Source organism: Lolium perenne, chromosome 2, assembly GCF_019359855.2.
Source record: "Lolium perenne isolate Kyuss_39 chromosome 2, Kyuss_2.0, whole genome shotgun sequence".
Taxonomy (NCBI): domain Eukaryota; kingdom Viridiplantae; phylum Streptophyta; class Magnoliopsida; order Poales; family Poaceae; genus Lolium; species Lolium perenne.
The window spans coordinates 213,304,787-213,322,986 of NC_067245.2; the positions used below are offsets into that span (position 1 = coordinate 213,304,787).

The 18,200-nt window shown below is 46.0% G+C and overlaps 1 protein-coding gene across 1 annotated transcript; it reads left to right on the plus strand.

Moving 5' to 3' along the window:
* The first annotated feature begins 77 nt into the window (after positions 1-77).
* Positions 78-1,725, plus strand: LOC127334790 (U-box domain-containing protein 27). Its single transcript, XM_051361331.2, has one exon. The coding sequence runs from the start codon at positions 156-158 to the stop codon at positions 1,476-1,478; it is 1,323 nt and encodes a 440-aa protein (XP_051217291.1). The 5' UTR covers positions 78-155; the 3' UTR covers positions 1,479-1,725.
* The last annotated feature ends 16,475 nt before the right edge of the window (positions 1,726-18,200 follow it).

Below are 18,200 nucleotides of genomic sequence, written 5' to 3' on the forward strand. Positions count from 1 at the left end.
TGCACGAGCTCCATAAACCAGGTCCCTCATCGCAAAGACCACCCGACCACCGTTTCCATTCCATATACCACCACCCCCACCTTCCCCTCTAGCTCTCTCTCTCTCTCCCCCTTTCTGCTGCATTCCCTTCTCCGCACGGAGCAGAGCAGCTCGCCATGGTGAGGAAGGACACCACCACCACCATGAGGCTCCCTCCGCAGCACCAGGGGCTCGAGGTCAAGATCCCCAGCTTCTTCCGCTGCCCGATCTCGCTCGACGTCATGCGGTCGCCGGTGAGCCTCTGCACCGGCGTCACGTACGACCGTGCCTCCATACAGAGGTGGCTCGACTCCGGCAACACCACCTGTCCGGCAACCATGCAACCGCTTCCGTCCACGGACCTCGTGCCAAACCTCACCCTCCGCAGCCTCATCACCCACTGGTCCAATTCCGCCGCCTCCTGCTCGCCCGTCGCCGGATCCGCCACGTTCTTCGCGGGTCCTTCCCCGGCAGCGCTCGTCCGAAAGGTCGCGTCTTCCGGGACCAACCCCTCCCCCGCGCTCCGCGAGCTGGCGGCCTATCTCTCCGACGACGACGTCGACGAGTTCGAGAAGAACGCGCTGGTGGGCGCCGGCACCGCCGCGGAGACCGTCGCGTCCGTGCTCAGGCGGAAAGGGGAGCAGATAAGCGTCGATGGCCTGGAGGCGGCCGTGCGGGTCCTCGCCGCGATCGTCGCGCTGGATGGCATCGAGGACGCGAACAAGAAGCGGGTCGCCACCGGCCTCGCCGTGGACGCGGCGGCCTCGGCCGCGTCGCTGGCGCGCGTCCTGCGCGGCGGGAGCGGCCTGGAGGCGAGAATTGACGCGGCCAGGCTCGTGGAGTTCCTGCTCGCCAATGCCGTCGCCGAGACAAAGGCGGCCGTGGCCCAGTCGTCCGACCTGGTGGCCGAGCTCATCCGGCTCGTCGGGCCCGTCGACGAGAAGGGCAGCCTCGACAAGAAGGCCATGGACACCGGCCTCTCCTGCCTCGCCACCATCGCGGGGTCGCGGCGCGCGGCGCGCGACGAGATGGTGCGCCTCGGCGTTGTCCCGGCCGCGGTGCGCGCGCTCCACGCCACGACGGAGCCTAGCTCCTCGGCCAAAGTCCTCCGGATCCTCGAGTCCGCCGTCGGCTGCGCCGAGGGCCGCGCCGCGCTCTGCAAGGACGCGGAGGCGACCGTCACCGCCGTGCTCGACAGGATGATGAAGTCCGGTCGCGACGGCGCCGAGGCCGCGGTCGCCGTGCTCTGGGCGGTGTGCCACAAGTACAAGGACCGCAGGGCCTCGGACGCCGCGGCGGCGTCGGAGGGCGGGCTGACGAGGCTGCTTCTGCTGCTGCAGAGCGGGTGCTCGCCGGCGGCCAGGCAGATGGCGCTGGAGCTGCTCAAGATTTACAGGGTGAACGCCAAGAGCTGCTTGGCCGGCTACGATTCCAAGACCACCCACATCATGCCATTCTGACCAGAGCTTAACGGATGGCTTGCAAGCTCGGAACGGGGGATAATTCCTTCTTTTCTTCATGTTTTTTTTGGTTTTTTAAAATGTAAGTTGATAGAGAAAGAGAAGAACTGATTCGTCAAGTCAGGACAGGAGAAGAAAGAAAAAATAATCTGTAAATTGGTAGTGAGTTTTGATAGAAACAAATGGAGATTGCTAACCAAAATCTGTATATCCGATCCTATTGCCAAATCATTGCAATTGCTCGCAAGAGATCTGGGTTGATAATCTTCATAGTTCATGCAACAAGCATGCACATCCACATTCATAGTATGCGTCTCTGATAAATCTTCCACAATTCGCACATGGACAACACGAAACGATCTCCCAAATTACAAATCATTTTTCTTTGATCTGGGTACTAACTTACAAACGATGAACCTGATAAGTAATACATTTCCTAGTACTATCAGAACTTGTATGAACACACGTGCATTTGCTCCTGACCTAGTCAGGGAATAAGCTCCATCATGCTAATGATTCAAGATTGTCGTCGCCTGGAATACATTACTAATTGCACACACCGTTGCTTGAAAGCAACATACGTGCTTGTTATAGAGGTAGATAAGCCTAATGAAACATCTCCATGGGGGGTGCCACTAGACTACTCCAGTAAGAGCATCTCCAGCCATTCAAGCCCCCGGGCAAAAATCCGGATATAACATATGCCGAATTAGATGTAAAAAAGAGCGTGGGGGGTAACTTTTTCCAGTCGCACCCCCGGCATTCGTCCATCAGCGGCTATAGATTCAAAATATCGTCTTCCCGCTACACAAAAGAATCGTCAAAGTCCGGCGATCGGATCAACCACATTCCAGCGATCGAAACTAGACGATTACAGGCTCATCGGCGGTCCCGTCCTGAGCATCGGCGTCTGGCGCAACATCAGGCGGTGAAGCATCGACGTCTGGCACGGCATTGGGCGGCGAAGCATCGGCGTCTGCCCTTGTTATTGGCGAGATTCTTGCGCACCGCCTTCCACTTGTCGCATTCCGCGATGGGGGCGAACAGTTGAGATACTTGAACATCTGGCTGTCGCAATCGTCCGCCTACATGTCGAGTGCCCGCTGCATCTGCACAAACAAGTCGGAGATTTCAAGATTTCCGTGAGCCACGGCAATATACATTCGACGGAAGAGCCACGGCGAGTGAGCATACCTTTGCTTCAAAGTCCTCACCGCTCACAACATGTTTGTCGATCTCCTCCTGTATGCCATGCCACTTGCTGCACGCCGCCTGAATGATGCCCCAATGGGTGCCCATTGCATTGTCGCCACGCTCCATCACCGTCTTGTTGAAGTATGGATCGACGAGTTTGCGCTCATCGAACGCCACCTTGACCCGCTGCCAGTACGTGTCGTAGTTCTGATTGGCGCCGGTGATGCCGTTCATAGACACAGTCTTCCAAGCTTCGGCGAGGCACTCCTCTTCTTTGCCCGTCCATTTGATCTGAGGCTCGGCCGGCGGCGAGTTCTTCTTCCTTTTATTCTTCCCCTGGTACGGCGCTTGTGTGGGTTCAGGTGCTTCCTCTATGTCGACGTCGACGTAGTCGTCTCCTTCGTCGACGTCTTTGGTACCGTCGATCTCATCCAGGTGACCGTGGTCGAGGTTGACGCCGCCCCGGGACGCGACGACATCCGTCGCCCTTGCCTCCTCTTGGGTGAAGAAACTCGGGCTCGATGCGGTGGCCACAGAGCCCACCGTGATCATCTCGTGCATCACAGGCTCATTCGGCGGCGGCATCCCGGGGTGGAGAAGTAGAGCGGCCCACATCGCAGGGCAGGCGAGATGCCCTCGTACATCGCACCGTCGTACGCTGGTGGTGATGGCGTAAAACCAGCCATGCCGGCGGCGTAGGTGTCGTGGAACATGGTCGTGCCCGGCGACGCCGGCGAGAAGGAAGGACCGCCAATCATACCTTGGGCCGGCCATGGCCCGGGGAATTGGCCGATGCGCGACTGGACGAAGTTGATGGAGATCAGCCTCGCCTGTTCCTCCGCCGCCGCCACCCTCTTCGCGTTGCACTTTGATACGTCTCCAACGTATCGATAATTTCTTATGTTCCATGCCACTTTATTGATGATACCTACATGTTTTATGCATACTTTATGTCATATTTATTCATTTTCTGGCACTAACCTATTAACGAGATGCCGAAGAGCCAGTTGTTGTTTTCTGCTGTTTTTGGTTTCAGAAATCCTAGTAAGGAAATATTCTCGGAATTGGACGAAATCAACGCCCAGGATATTATTCTTCCACGAAGCTTCCAGAAGTCCGGAGAGGAAACGAAGTGGGGCGACGAGGAGGCCAGACGCTAGGGCGGCGCGGCCCAGGCCCTGGCCGCGCCGGCCTAGTGTGTGGGCCCCTTGTGTCGCCCCTAAACCTATCTCCTCCGCCTACTTAAGCCTTCATCGATAATAACTCCAGTACCGAGAGCCACGATACGGAAAACCTTCCAGAGAGGCCGCCGCCGCCAATCCCATCTCGGGGGATTCAGTAGATCGCCTCCGGCACCCTACCGGAGAGGGGAATCATCTCCCGGAGGACTCTTCACCGCCATGGTCGCCTCCGGAGTGATGAGTGAGTAGTTCACCCCTGGACTATGGATCCATAGCAGTAGCTAGATGGTCGTCTTCTCCTAATTGTGCTTCATTGTTGGATCTTGTGAGCTGCCTAACATGATCAAGATCATCTATCTGTAATGCTATATGTTGTGTTTGTTGGGATCCGATGAATAGAGAATACTATGCTATGTTGATTATCAATCTATTATCTATGTGTTGTTTATGATCTTGCATGCTCTCCGTTACTAGTAGAGGCTCTGGCCAAGTTTTTGCTTGTAACTCCAAGAGAGAGTATTTATGCTCGATAGTGGGTTCATGCCTCCATTAAATGCAGGACAAGGATGAAAGTTCTAAGGTTGTGGATGTCTTTGTTGCCACTAGGGATAAAACATCGATGCTATGTCTAAGGATGTAGTTGTTGATTACATTACGCACCATACTTAATGCAATTGTCTGTTGTTTGCAACTTAATACTGGAAGGGGTTCGGATGATAACCTGAAGGTGGACTTTTTAGGCATAGATGCATGCTGGATAGCGGTCTATGTACTTTGTCGTAATGCCCAATTAAATCTCACAATACTCATCATATCATGTATGTGCATGGTCATGCCCTCTTTATTTGTCAATTGCCCAACTGTAATTTGTGCACCCAACATGCTATTTATCTTATGGGAGAGACGCCTCTAGTGAACTATGAACCCCGGTCCATTCTTTACATCGAATACAATCTACTGCAATACTTGTTCTACTGTTTTCTGTAAATAATCATCATCCACACTATACATCTAATCCTTTGTTACAGCAAGCCGGTGAGATTGACAACCTCACTGTCACGTTGGGGCAAAGTAATTTGGTTGTGTTGTGCAGGTTCCACGTTGGCGCCGGAATCCCTAGTGTTGCGCCGCACTACACTCCGCCGCCATCAACCTTCAACGTGCCTCTTGGCTCCTACTGGTTCGATAAACCTTGGTTTCTTACTGAGGGAAAACTTGCCTCTGTACGCATCACACCTTCCTCTTGGGGTTCCCAACAGACGCGTGCTGTACGCGTATCAAGCTCTTTTTCTGGCGCCGTAGCCGGGGAGATCAAGACACGCTGCAAGGGGAGTCTCCACCTCCAATATCTTTACTTTGTTTTTGTCTTGCTTTATTTTATTTAGTACTTTGTTTGCTGCACTAAATCAAAACACAAAAAAATTAGTTGCTAGTTTTACTTTATTTGCTACCTTGTTTGCTATATTAAAAACACAAAAAAAATTAGTTACTTGCATTTACTTTACTTATTTCATCATGTTTCCTCCTAAGTTTATTCTTAAAGATGTACCGGTAGACCGAGGGTCTATCCTTGGGAAAGATAATATAGAAGATTTTTTCACTCATATTAGTACGGTTGAAGATTTTGAAGATAGACACTTGGTAGAACTTGCTCCTACTTATGAAATTGCTGCTGCTTCTTTAGTACACATGTTAGAAGCTAGATTTGTTAACCTCAACCCCGTAATGCAGCATATGTTTCTTACACTAAGTGATATGGAAGAGGGAGAAAAGAAAGATTTTATCTTAGAAACCCTTCTTAAAGAATTTGGTGATGTAGCAAGAGAAGCTAGAAAAGTCTTTACTAAATATAATATGCTTGGCTCTTATACAAACTTTGCTAGCACCCTTGAAAAGATGGAAAAAGATAGACAAAAGTACACTAATAAAGTTAATTATGAGGGGGATATTAAAACATCAATACCTTGCAAGCTCTTGGGAATGTGCGAGGCACTAGAAAAGAATTTTGATTGGATTGTTCCTGAAAATTTGTTTGATGAGAGTAGCAAGCCTAAGGGTAATGAAAAGGGAGCCTCTGAAACTTACATAGACAAGATACAATGCATAGTTGAGAAAACTCCAAACCCCGCTGTAGATGCATCATCTCTTGATAATACTTGATACACACTTTCGGCGCCTAGCTGAAAGGCGTTAAAGAAAAGCGCTTATGGGAGACAACCCATGATTTTACTACTGCACTTTTGTTTTATATTTGAGTCTTGGAAGTTGTTACTACTGTAGCAACCTCTCCGTATCTTAGTTTTGTTGCATTGTTGTGCCAAGTAAAGTCTTTGATAGTAAGGTTCATACTAGATTTGGATTACTGCGCAGAAACAGATTTCTTGTTGTCACGAATCTGGGCCTAATTCTCTGTACGTAACTCATAAAATTATGCCAATTTACGTGAGTGATCCTCAGATATGTACGCAACTTTCATTCAATTTGAGCATTTTCATTTGAGCAAGTATGGTGCCTCTTAGAAATTCGTCTTTATGAACTGCTCTGTTTTGACAGATTCTGCCTTTTATTTCGCATTGCCTGTTTTGCTATGCTTGATGGATTTTTCTATTCCATTAACTTTCAGTAGCTTTGTGCAATGTCCAGAAGTGTTAAGAATGATTATGTCACCTCTCAACATGCGAATTTTGATTGTGCACTAACCCTCTAATGAGTTGTTTTGAGTTTGGTGTGGAGGAAGTTTTCAAGGATCAAGAGAGGAGGATGATACAATATGATCAAGGAGAGTGAAAGCTCTAAGCTTGGGGATGCCCCGGTGGTTCACCCCTGCATATTTCAAGAAGACTCAAGCGTCTAAGCTTGGGGATGCCCAAGGCATCCCCTTTTTCATCGGCAACATTATCAGGTTCCTCTAGTGAAACTATATTTTTATTCCATCACATCTTATGTACTTTGCTTGGAGCGTCTGTTTGTTTTTGTTTTTGTTTTGTTTGAATAAAGTGGATCCTAGCATTCATTGTGTGGGAGAGAGACACGCTCCGCTGTTGCATATGGACAAATATGTTCTTAGGCTTTACTCATAATATTCATGGCGAAGGTTGAATCTTCTTCGTTAAATTGTTATATGGTTGGAAACGGGAAATGCTACATGTAGTAATTGGTAAAATGTCTTGAATAATTTGATACTTGGCAATTGTTGTGCTCATGTTTAAGCTCTTGCATCATATAATTTGCACCTATTAATGAAGAAATACATAGAGCTTGCTAAAATTTGGTTTGCATAATTGGTCTCTCTAAGGTCTAGATAATTTCTAGTAAGAGTTTGAATAACAAGGAAGACGGTGTAGAGTCTTATAATGTTTACAATATTTCTTTTATGTGAGTTTTGCTGTACCGCTTCATACTTGTGTTTGTTTCAAATAACCTTGCTAGCCTAAGCCTTGTATCGAGAGGGAATACTTCTCATGCATCCAAAATCCTTGAGCCAACCACTATGCCATTTGTGTCCACCATACCTACCTACTACATGGTATTTCTCCGCCATTCCAAAGTAAATTGCTTGAGTGCTACCTTTAAACAATTCAAAATTTATCACCTCTGATTTGTGTCAATGTTTTATAGCTCATGAGGAAGTATGTGGTGTTTATCTTTCAATCTTGTTGGGCAAATTTCACCAATGGACTAGTGGCTTCATCCGCTTATCCAATAATTTTGCAAAAAGAGCTGGCAATGGGATTCCCAGTCCCAAGTTAATTAACCATCATAATGTTACAAAAATAGACACTCCTCCATGGTATGTGATTGTTGGACGGCACCCGAGGATTCGGTTAGCCATGGCTTGAGAAAGCAAAGGTGGGGAGGAGTGTCATCATAATAAAACTAAATAAAAAGGCACTCCTTCATGGTATGAGATTGTTGGCAGGCACCCGAGGATTCGGTTAGCCATGGTTTGTGAAAGTAAAGGTTGGAAGGAGTGCCACCAAAAAATAAAAATGTTTCATGAGAGCCGCTCTTTGAAGTTTTGTCTGGCAAGGGGGTTAGAGTGCCCACTACCATTCGTTGACAACAACAAACACCTCTCAAAACTTTACTTTTATGTTCTCTTTATGTTTTCAAAACCAAAGCTCTAGCACAAATATAGCAATAAATGCTTCCCTCTGCGAAGGGCCTTTCTTTTACTTTTATGTTGAGTCAGTTCACCTATTTCTCTCCATCTCAAGAAGCAAACACTTGTGTGAACTGTGCATTGATTCCTACATACTTGCATATTGCACTTGTTATTTTACTTTATGTTGACAATATTCATGAGATATACATGTTACAAGTTGAAAGCAACCGCTGAAACTTAATCTTCCTTTGTGTTGCTTCAATACCTTTACTTTGAATTATTGCTTTATGAGTTAACTCTTATGCAAGACTTATTGATGCTTGCTGATACGTCTCCGACGTATCGATAATTTCTTATGTTCCATGCCACATTATTGATGATATCTACATGTTTTATGCACACTTTATGTCATATTCGTGCATTTTCTGGAACTAACCTATTAACAAGATGCCGAAGTGCCAGTTGCTGTTTTCTGCTGTTTTTGGTTTCAGAAATCCTAGTAAAGAAATATTCTCGGAATTGGACGAAATCAACGCCCAGGGTCCTATTTTGTCACGAAGCTTCCAGAAGACCGAAGAGGAGACGAAGTGGGGCCACGAGGTGGCCAAACCATAGGGCGGCGCGGCCCAGGTCTTGGCCGCGCCGACCTAGGGTGTGGGCCCCTCGTGACGCCCCTTGACCTGCCCTTCCGCCTACAAATAGCCTTCGTCGCGAAACCCCCAGTACCGAGAGCCACGATACGGAAAACCTTACTGAGAGGCCGCCGCCGCCAATCCCATCTCGGGAGATTCAGGAGATCGCCTCCGGCACCCTGCCGGAGAGGGGAATCATCTCCCGGAGGACTCTACGCCGCCATGGTCGCCTCCGGAGTGATGTGTGAGTAGTCTACCCCTGGACTATGGGTCCATAGCAGTAGCTAGATGGTTGTCTTCTCCCCATTGTGCTTAATTGTCGGGTCTTGTGAGCTGCCGAACATGATCAAGATCATCTATCTGTAATTCTATATGTTGCGTTTGTTGGGATCCGATGAATAGAGAATACTTGTTATGTTGATTATCAAAGTTATGTCTATGTGTTGTTTATGATCTTGCATGCTCTCCGTTACTAGTAGATGCTCTGGCCAAGTAGATGCTTGTAACTCCAAGAGGGAGTATTTATGCTCGATAGTGGGTTCATGTCTCCGTGAATGCTGGGAAGTGACAAATCTCTAAGATTATGGATGTGCTGTTGCCACTAGGGATAAAACATTGGTGCTATGTTCGAGGATGTAGTTACTGATTACATTACGCGCAATACTTAATGCAATTGTCTGTTGTTAGCAACTTAATACTGGAGGGGGTTCGGATGATAACCTGAAGGTGGACTTTTTAGGCATAGATGCATGCTGGATAGCGGTCTATGTACTTTGTCGTAATGCCCAATTAAATCTCACAATACTCATCATAATATGTATGTGCATGGTCATGCCCTCTCTATTTGTCAATTGCCCAACTGTAAATTGTTCACCCAACATGCTGTTTATCTTATGGGAGAGACACCTCTAGTGAACTGTGGACCCCGGTCCAATTCTCTATACTGAAATACAATCTACTGCAATACTGTTCTCTTTTGTTTTCTGCAAACAATCATCATCCACACTATACATCTAATCCTTTGTTACAGCAAGCCGGTGAGATTGACAACCTCGCTGTTTCGTTGGGGCAAAGTACTTGGTTTGTGTTGTGCAGGTTCCACGTTGGCGCCGGAATCCCTGGTGTTACGCCGCACTACATCTCGCCGCCATCAACCTTCAACGTGCTTCTTGACTCCTACTGGTTCGATAAACCTTGGTTTCTAACTGAGGGAAACTTACTGCTGTACGCATCACACCTTCCACTTGGGGTTCCCAACGGTCGCGTGCTGTACGCGTGTCACTTGTCTTGAAAGTACTATTCATGAAAAGTCTTTGCTATATGATTCGTTTGTTTACTCATGTCATTTACCATTGCTTTGATCGCTGCATTCATTACATGTGCTTACAATAGTATTGATCAAGATTATGATGGCATGTCAATCCAGAAATTATCTTTGTTATCGTTTACCTACTCGGGACGAGCAGGAACTAAGCTTGAGGATGCTGATACGTCTCCAACGTATCGATAATTTCTTATGTTCCATGCCACTTTATTGATGATACCTATATGTTTTATGCATACTTTATGTCATATTTATGCATTTTCCGGCACTAACCTATTAACGAGATGCCGAAGAGCCGATTCTTTGTTTTCTGCTGTTTTTGGTTTCAGAAATCCTAGTAAGGAAATATTCTCGGAATTGGACGAAATCAACGCCCAGGATCTTATTTTTCCACGAAGCTTCCAGAAGTCCGGAGAGGAAACGAAGAGGGGCGACGAGGCGGCCAGACGCTAGGGCGGCGCGGCGCAGGCCCTGGCCGCGCCGGCCTAGTGTGTGGGCCCCTCGCGTCGCCCCTAAACCTATCTCCTCCGCCTACTTAAGCCTTCGTCGATAATAACTCCAGTACCGAGAGCCACGATACGGAAAACCTTCCAGAGACGCCGCCGCCGCCAATCCCATCTCGGGGGATTCAGGAGATCGCCTCCGGCACCCTGCCGGAGAGGGGAATCATCTCCCGGAGGACTCTTCACCGCCATGGTCGCCTCCGGAGTGATGAGTGAGTAGTTCACCCCTGGACTATGGGTCCATAGCAGTAGCTAGATGGTCGTCTGATACGTCTCCGACGTATCGATAATTTCTTATGTTCCATGCCACATTATTGATGATATCTACATGTTTTATGCATACTTTATGTCATATTTATGCATTTTCCGGCACTAACCTATTAACAAGATGCCGAAGAGCCAGTTGTTGTTTTCTGCTGTTTTTGGTTTCAGAAATCCTAGTAAGGAAATATTCTCGGAATTGGACGAAATCAACGCCCAGGGGCCTATTTTCACACGAAGCTTCCAGAAGACCGAAGATGATACGAAGTGGGGCCACGAGGTGGCCAAACACTAGGGCGGCGCGGCCTGGCCCTTGGCCGCGCCGGCCTGTTGTGTGGGGCCCTCGTGTGGCCCCCTGACCTATCTCCTCCGCCTACTTATAGCCTTCATCGTGAAACCCCCAGTACCGAGAGCCACGATACGGAAAACCTTCCAGAGACGCCGCCGCCGCCAATCCCATCTCGGGGGATTCAGGAGATCGCCTCCGGCACCCTGCCGGAGAGGGGAATCATCTCCCGGAGGAATCTTCACCGCCATGGTCGCCTCCGGAGTGATGAGTGAGTAGTTCACCCCTGGACTATGGGTCCATAGCAGTAGCTAGATGGTTGTCTTCTCCTAATTGTGCTTAATTGTCGGGTCTTGTGAGCTGCCTAACATGATCAAGATCATCTATCTGTAATGCTATATGTTGTGTTTGTTGGGATCCGATGGATAGAGAATACTATGTTATGTTGATTATCAATTTATACCTATGTGTTGTTTATGATCTTGCATGCTCTCCGTTATTAGTAGAGGCTCTGGCCAAGTTTTTACTCTTAACTCCAAGAGGGAGTATTTATGCTCGATAGTGGGTTCATGCCTCCATTAAATCTGGGACAAAGGATGAAAGTTCTAAGGTTGTGGATGTGCTGTTGCCACTAGGGATAAAACATTGATGCTATGTCCGAGGATGTAGTTATTGATTACATTACGCACCATACTTAATGCAATTGTCTGTTGTTTGCAACTTAATACTGGAAGGGGTTCGGATGATAACCTGAAGGTGGACTTTTTAAGCATAGATGCATGCTGGATAGCGGTCTATGTACTTTGTCGTAATGCCCAATTAAATGTCACAATACTTATCATATCATGTATGTGCATGGTCATGCCCTCTCTATTTGTCAATTGCCCAACTGTAATTTGTTCACCCAACATGCTTATTCTTATGGGAGAGACACCACTAGTTAACTGTGGACCCCGGTCCATTCTTTTAATCGAATACAATCTACTGCAATACTTGTTCTACTGTTTTCAACAAACAATCATCATCCACACTATACATCTAATCCTTTGTTACAGCAAGCCGGTGAGATTGACAACCTCACTGTTTCGTTGGGGCAAAGTACTTTGGTTGTGTTGTGCAGGTTCCACGTTGGCGCCGGAATCCCTGGTGTTGCGCCGCACTACATCTCGCCGCGATCAACCTTCAACGTGCTTCTAGGCTCCTACTGGTTCGATAAACCTTGGTTTCTTACTGAGGGAAAACTTTCCGCTGTACGCATCACACCTTCCTCTTGGGGTTCCCAACGGACGCGTGCTGTACGCGTATCAAGCAGATTTTTTGGCGCCGTTGCCGGGGAGATCAAGACACGCTGCAAGGGGAGTCTCCACATTCCAATCTCTTTACTTTGTTTTTGTCTTGCTTTATTTTATTTACTACTTTGTTTGCTGCATTAAATCAAAATACAAAAAAATTAGTTGCTAGTTTTACTTTATTTGCTATCTTGTTTGCTATATCAAAAACACAAAAAATTAGTTACTTGCATTTACTTTATCTAGTTTGCTTTATTTACTGTTGCTAAAATGGGTACTCGTGAAAATACTAAGTTGTGTGACTTCACAACCACAAATAATAATGATTTCTTATGTACACCTATTGCTCCACCTGCTACTACAGCAGAATTCTTTGAAATTAAACCTGCTTTACTGAATCTTGTTATGCGAGAGCAATTTTCTGGTGTTAGTTCTGATGATGCTGCTGCCCATCTCAATAACTTTGTTGAATTATGTGAAATGCAAAAGTATAAGGATGTAGATGGTGACATTATAAAATTAAAATTGTTTCCTTTCTCATTAAGAGGAAGAGCTAAAGATTGGTTGCTATCTCTGCCTAAGAATAGTATTGATTCATGGACTAAATGCAAGGATGCTTTTATTGGTAGATATTATCCCCCTGCTAAAATTATATCTTTAAGGAGTAGCATAATGAATTTTAAACAATTGGATAATGAGCATGTTGCACAAGCTTGGGAAAGAATGAAATCTTTGGTTAAAAATTGCCCAACCCATGGACTGACTACTTGGATGATCATCCAAACCTTTTATGCAGGACTGAATTTTTCTTCGCGGAACCTATTGGATTCAGTCATTGGAGGTACCTTTATGTCCATCACTCTTGGCGAAGCAACAAAGCTTCTTGATAACATGATGATTAATTACTCTGAATGGCACACGGAAAGAGCTCCACAAGGTAAGAAGGTAAATTCTGTCGAAGAAACCTCTTCCTTGAGTGATAAGATTGATGCTATTAAATCTATGCTTGTGAATGGTAGGACTAATGTTGATCCTAATAATGTTCCGTTAGCTTCATTGGTTGCTCAAAAGAATATGTTGATGTGAATTTCATTAAAAATAACAATTATAATAATTCTAGGCCATATCCTGCTAATGGTAACTCTTATGGTAGATATGCTTCACCTAATGAGGAAAAGATGTTAGAAATTGAAAGATCCACCAAGAACTTTATGCAATCACAATATGAGCAAAATAAATTGTTTACTAAAACTATGAATGAGCAATCTACCTTGTTGAAGAATATAGGAAATCAACTTGAAAATCTGAATATGGAGATCTCTGGGTTGCAAACTAAACTTGCAAATGCTGAAAACCGAATCTCATACATGTCTGCGTCACAATCTTCTTTAATTAATAAAATGGCTGCTAAACCTGAGGATATAGATAATAAAATTGTTACTACAGCAAATGCCATCCAAGTTAGAATTAATGAGAATATAAGATTGATGGCAGAATTGCGTGCTAGGTGGGAGAAAGAAGAAAATGCTAAAGAAGATAATATAGCTAAAGTTTGGACTATTACCACCACTAGTAATGCTAATGCTCCACATGTTGCTGCACCTCCTACTATTAATGGTAAAAGAATTGGTGTTGGCAATGTTTCCACTTCTAATGCAAAGCGTGAAAAACTGCCTGAAACTGCTAAAACTGAAGGAGATATGCCCAAGAGGCAATAATAAAAGTGGTTATTATATATATTTATGTTTATGATAAATGTTTATATGTCATGCTATAATTGTATTAACCGAAACATTAGTACATGTGTGATATGTAAACAACAAAGAGTCCCTAGTATGCCTCTTAACTAGCTTGTTGATTAATGGATGATTAGTTTCACAATCATGAACATTGGATGTTATTAATAACAAGGTTATATCATTGTATGAATGATGTAATGGACACACCCAATTAAGCGTAGCATAAGATCACGTCATTAAGTTATTTGCTATAAGCTTTCGATACATAGTTACCTAGTCCTTATGACCATGAGATCATGTAAATCACTTATACCAGAAAGGTACTTTGATTACATCAAACGCAACTGTGTAAATGGGTGGTTATAAAGGTGGGATTAAGTATCCGGAAAGTATGAGTTGAGGCATATGGATCAACAGTGGGATTTGTCCATCCCGATGACGGATAGATATACTCTGGGCCCTCTCGGTGGAATGTCGTCTAATGTCTTGCAAGCATATGAATAAGTTCATAAGAGACCACATACCACGGTACGAGTAAAGAGTACTTGTCAGGAGACGAGGTTGAACAAGGTATAGAGTGATACCGATGATCAAACCTCGGACAAGTAAAATATCGTGTGACAAAGGGAATTGGTATCGTATGTGAATGGTTCATTCGATCACTAAAGTCATCGTTGAATATGTGGGAGCCATTATGGATCTCCAGATCCCGCTATTGGTTATTGGTCGGAGTGAGTACTCAACCATGTCCGCATAGTTCGCGAATCGTAGGGTGACACACTTAAAGTTGGATGTTGAAATGGTAGAACTTGAATATGGAATGGAGTTCGAATATTTGTTCGGAGTCCCGGATGAGATCCCGGACATCACGAGGAGTTCCGGAATGGTCCGGAGAATAAGATTCATATATAGGAAGTCATTTTATGAAATTTAAAATGATCCGGAAGGTTCTATGGAAGGTTCTAGAAGGTTCTAGAAAAGTCCGGAAGAAATCACTATGGAAGGGGGGAATCCCACCTCAAGTGGGATTCCCACCTTGGGTAGGTTTCCCTATCACATGGAAGGTTTTGGGTTCGGGTCTTATTCGGAGACTTGTAGTCCAACACTTGGGGCTTCCACCTATACAATGAGGGCCAAGGGGAGGGGGCCGGCCACCCCAACAACCACCAAGGTGGCCGCACCCCCTAGATGGCCGGCGCCCCCTCTCCCCAAACCCTAGCCGCCCCGCTCCTCCACTTCCCGCACGCTTAGCGAAGCTCCGCCGGATTTCTCCACCACCACCGACACCACACCGTCGTGCTGTCGGATTCAAGAGGAGCTACTACTTCCGCTGCCCGCTGGAACGGGGAGGTGGACGTCGTCTTCATCAACAACCGAACATGTGACCGAGTACGGAGGTGCTGCCCGTTCGTGGCGCCGTGATCAAGATCTTCTACGCGCTTTTGCAAGCGGCAAGTGAACGTCTACCGCAGCAACAAGAGCCTCATCTTGTAGGCTTTGGAATCTCTTCAAGGGTGAGACTCGATAATCCCCTCGTTGCTACCGTCTTCTAGATTGCATCTTGGCTTGGATTGCGTGTTCGCGGTAGGAAATTTTTTGTTTTCTATGCAACGTTATCCTACAGTGGTATCAGAGCCGTGTCTACGCATAGATGGTTGCACGAGTAGAACACAATGGTTTTGTGGGCGTTGATGCTCTTGTTGTCTTTAGTTTGAGTACTTTGCATCTTTGTGGCATAGTGGGATGAAGCGGCTCGGACTAACTTTACATGACCGCGTTCATGAGACTTGTTCCTCGTTCGACATGCAACTTGTATTGCATAAGAGGCTTTGCGGGCGTATGTGTCTCCTACTATAGTGAAGATTCAATTTACTCTTCTATTGACAACATTAGTATCACCGTTGTGGTTCATGTCGTAGGTAGATTATATCTCTCTCGAAAACCCTAAACCACGTAAAATATGCAAACCAAATTAGAGACGTCTAACTTGTTTTTGCAGGGTTTGGTGATGTGATATGGCCATAATGTGATGATGAATATGTATGAGATGATCATTATTGTATTGTGGCAACCGGCAGGAGCCTTATGGTTGTCTTTAAATTTCATGTTGAGTAGTATTTCAAAGTAGTTGTAATAGTTGCTACATGGAGGAAAATCATGAAGACGGCGCCATTGACCTTGACGCTACGCCGACGATGATGGAGATCATGCCCGAAGATGATGGAGATCATGTCCGTGCTTTGGAGATGAAGATCAAAGGCGCAAAGACAAAAGGGCCATATCATATCACATATGAACTGCATGTGATGTTAATCCTTTTATGCATCTTATTTTGCTTAGATCGCGACGGTAGCATTATAAGATGATCCCTCACTAAAATCTCAAGATAATAAAGTGTTCATCCTTAGTAGCACCGTTGCCAAGACTTGTCATTTTGAAGCATCTCGTGATGATCGGGTGTGATAGAATCAACAAGTGCATACAACGGGTGCAAGACAGTTTTGCACATGCGGATACTAAGGTGGCCTTGACGAGCCTAGCATGTACAGACATGGTCTTGGAACACGTGATACCGAAAGGTAGAGCATGAATCATATGGTTGATATGATGAACACTTTGAGTGTTCGCCATTGAAATTACACCTTGTCTCGTGATGATCGGACTTAGGTGTGGTGGTTTTGGTTCGTGTGATCACTAAGACAATGCGAGGGATATTGTTTTGAGTGGGAGTTCACCTAGATTTTTAATTATGTTGAATTAAAATTTGAACTCAATTTTTCATAAACTTAGTCTAAACTTTTGCAAATATATGTTGTAGAGATGGCGTCCCCAATCAATTTTAACCAGTTCCTAGAGAAAGAAAAACTTAAGAGAAACGGTAGCAACTTCACCGACTGGTTCCGTCATGTGAGGATCTTCCTCTCTGGCGGAAATCTGCAATATGTGCTTGATGCACCGCTAGGTGACCCTCCTGCAGAAACTGAAACCGATGAAGTAAAAGTTGTTTACGCGACTCGGAAAGCTCGATACTCTCAAGTTCAGTGTGCCATCCTGTGCAGTCTGGAATCCGATCTTCAAAAACGGTTTGAGCACCACGATCCTCATGAGTTGATGAATGAGCTGAAAGCTATATTTGAGACTCATGCGGCCGTGGAATGCTATGAAGCATCGAAACATTTCTTCAGCTGTATGATGGAAGAAGGCAGCTCCGTTAGTGAACACTTGCTCCCAAAGGGACTCCACCTCCATGGCCGGCCAACCCTAGAGGGGGAGGAGTCCCAAGTGGACTCCCCCTATGGGGGCCGGCCACCCCCCCACATGGAAGGGGGGAATCCCACCTCAAGTGGGATTCCCACCCTGGGTAGGTTTCCCTGTCACATGGAAGATTTTGGGTTCGGGTCTTATTCGGAGACTTGTAGTCCAACACTTGGGGCTTCCACCTATATAATGAGGGCCAAGGGGAGGGGGCCGGCCACCCCAACAACCACCAAGGTGGCCGCACCCCCTAGATGGCCGGCGCCCCCTCTCCCAAACCCTAGCCGCCCCGCTCCTCCACTTCCCGCACGCTTAGCGAAGCTCTGCCGGATTTCTCCACCACCACCGACACCACACCGTCGTGCTGTCGGATTCAAGAGGAGCTACTACTTCCGCTGCCCGCTGGAACGGGGAGGTGGACGTCGTCTTCATCAACATCCGAACGTGTGACCGAGTACGGAGGTGCTGCCCATTCGTGGCGCCGTGATCAAGATCTTCTACGCGCTTTTGCAAGCGGCAAGTGAACGTCTACCGCAGCAACAAGAGCCTCATATTGTAGGCTTTGGAATCTCTTCAAGGGTGAGACTCGATAATCCCCTCGTTGCTACCGTCTTCTAGATTGCATCTTGGCTTGGATTGCGTGTTCACGGTAGGAAATTTTTTGTTTTCTATGCAACGTTATCCTACAAAAACTGCTGAAACTGCCTGTGATAAAACTGCTGAAATTTTTTCCAACATTGGGGACAATGATCCCATTGCTTTAGATTATAATGGTTTAGATTTTGATGATTGCCATATCTCTGAAGTTATAAAGTTCTTACAAAAACTTGCTAAGAGTCCTAATGCTAGTGCTATAAATTTGGCTTTCACGAAACATATTACAAATGCTCTCATAAAAGCTAGAGAAGAGAAATTAAATCGCGAAGCTTCTATTCCTAGGAAGCTAGAGGATG

What these genes read in the sequence shown, in the direction of transcription:
- LOC127334790 (XM_051361331.2), top strand. Translation starts at nt 156, where the DNA reads ATGGTGAGGAAGGACACCACCACCACCATGAGGCTCCCTCCGCAGCAC.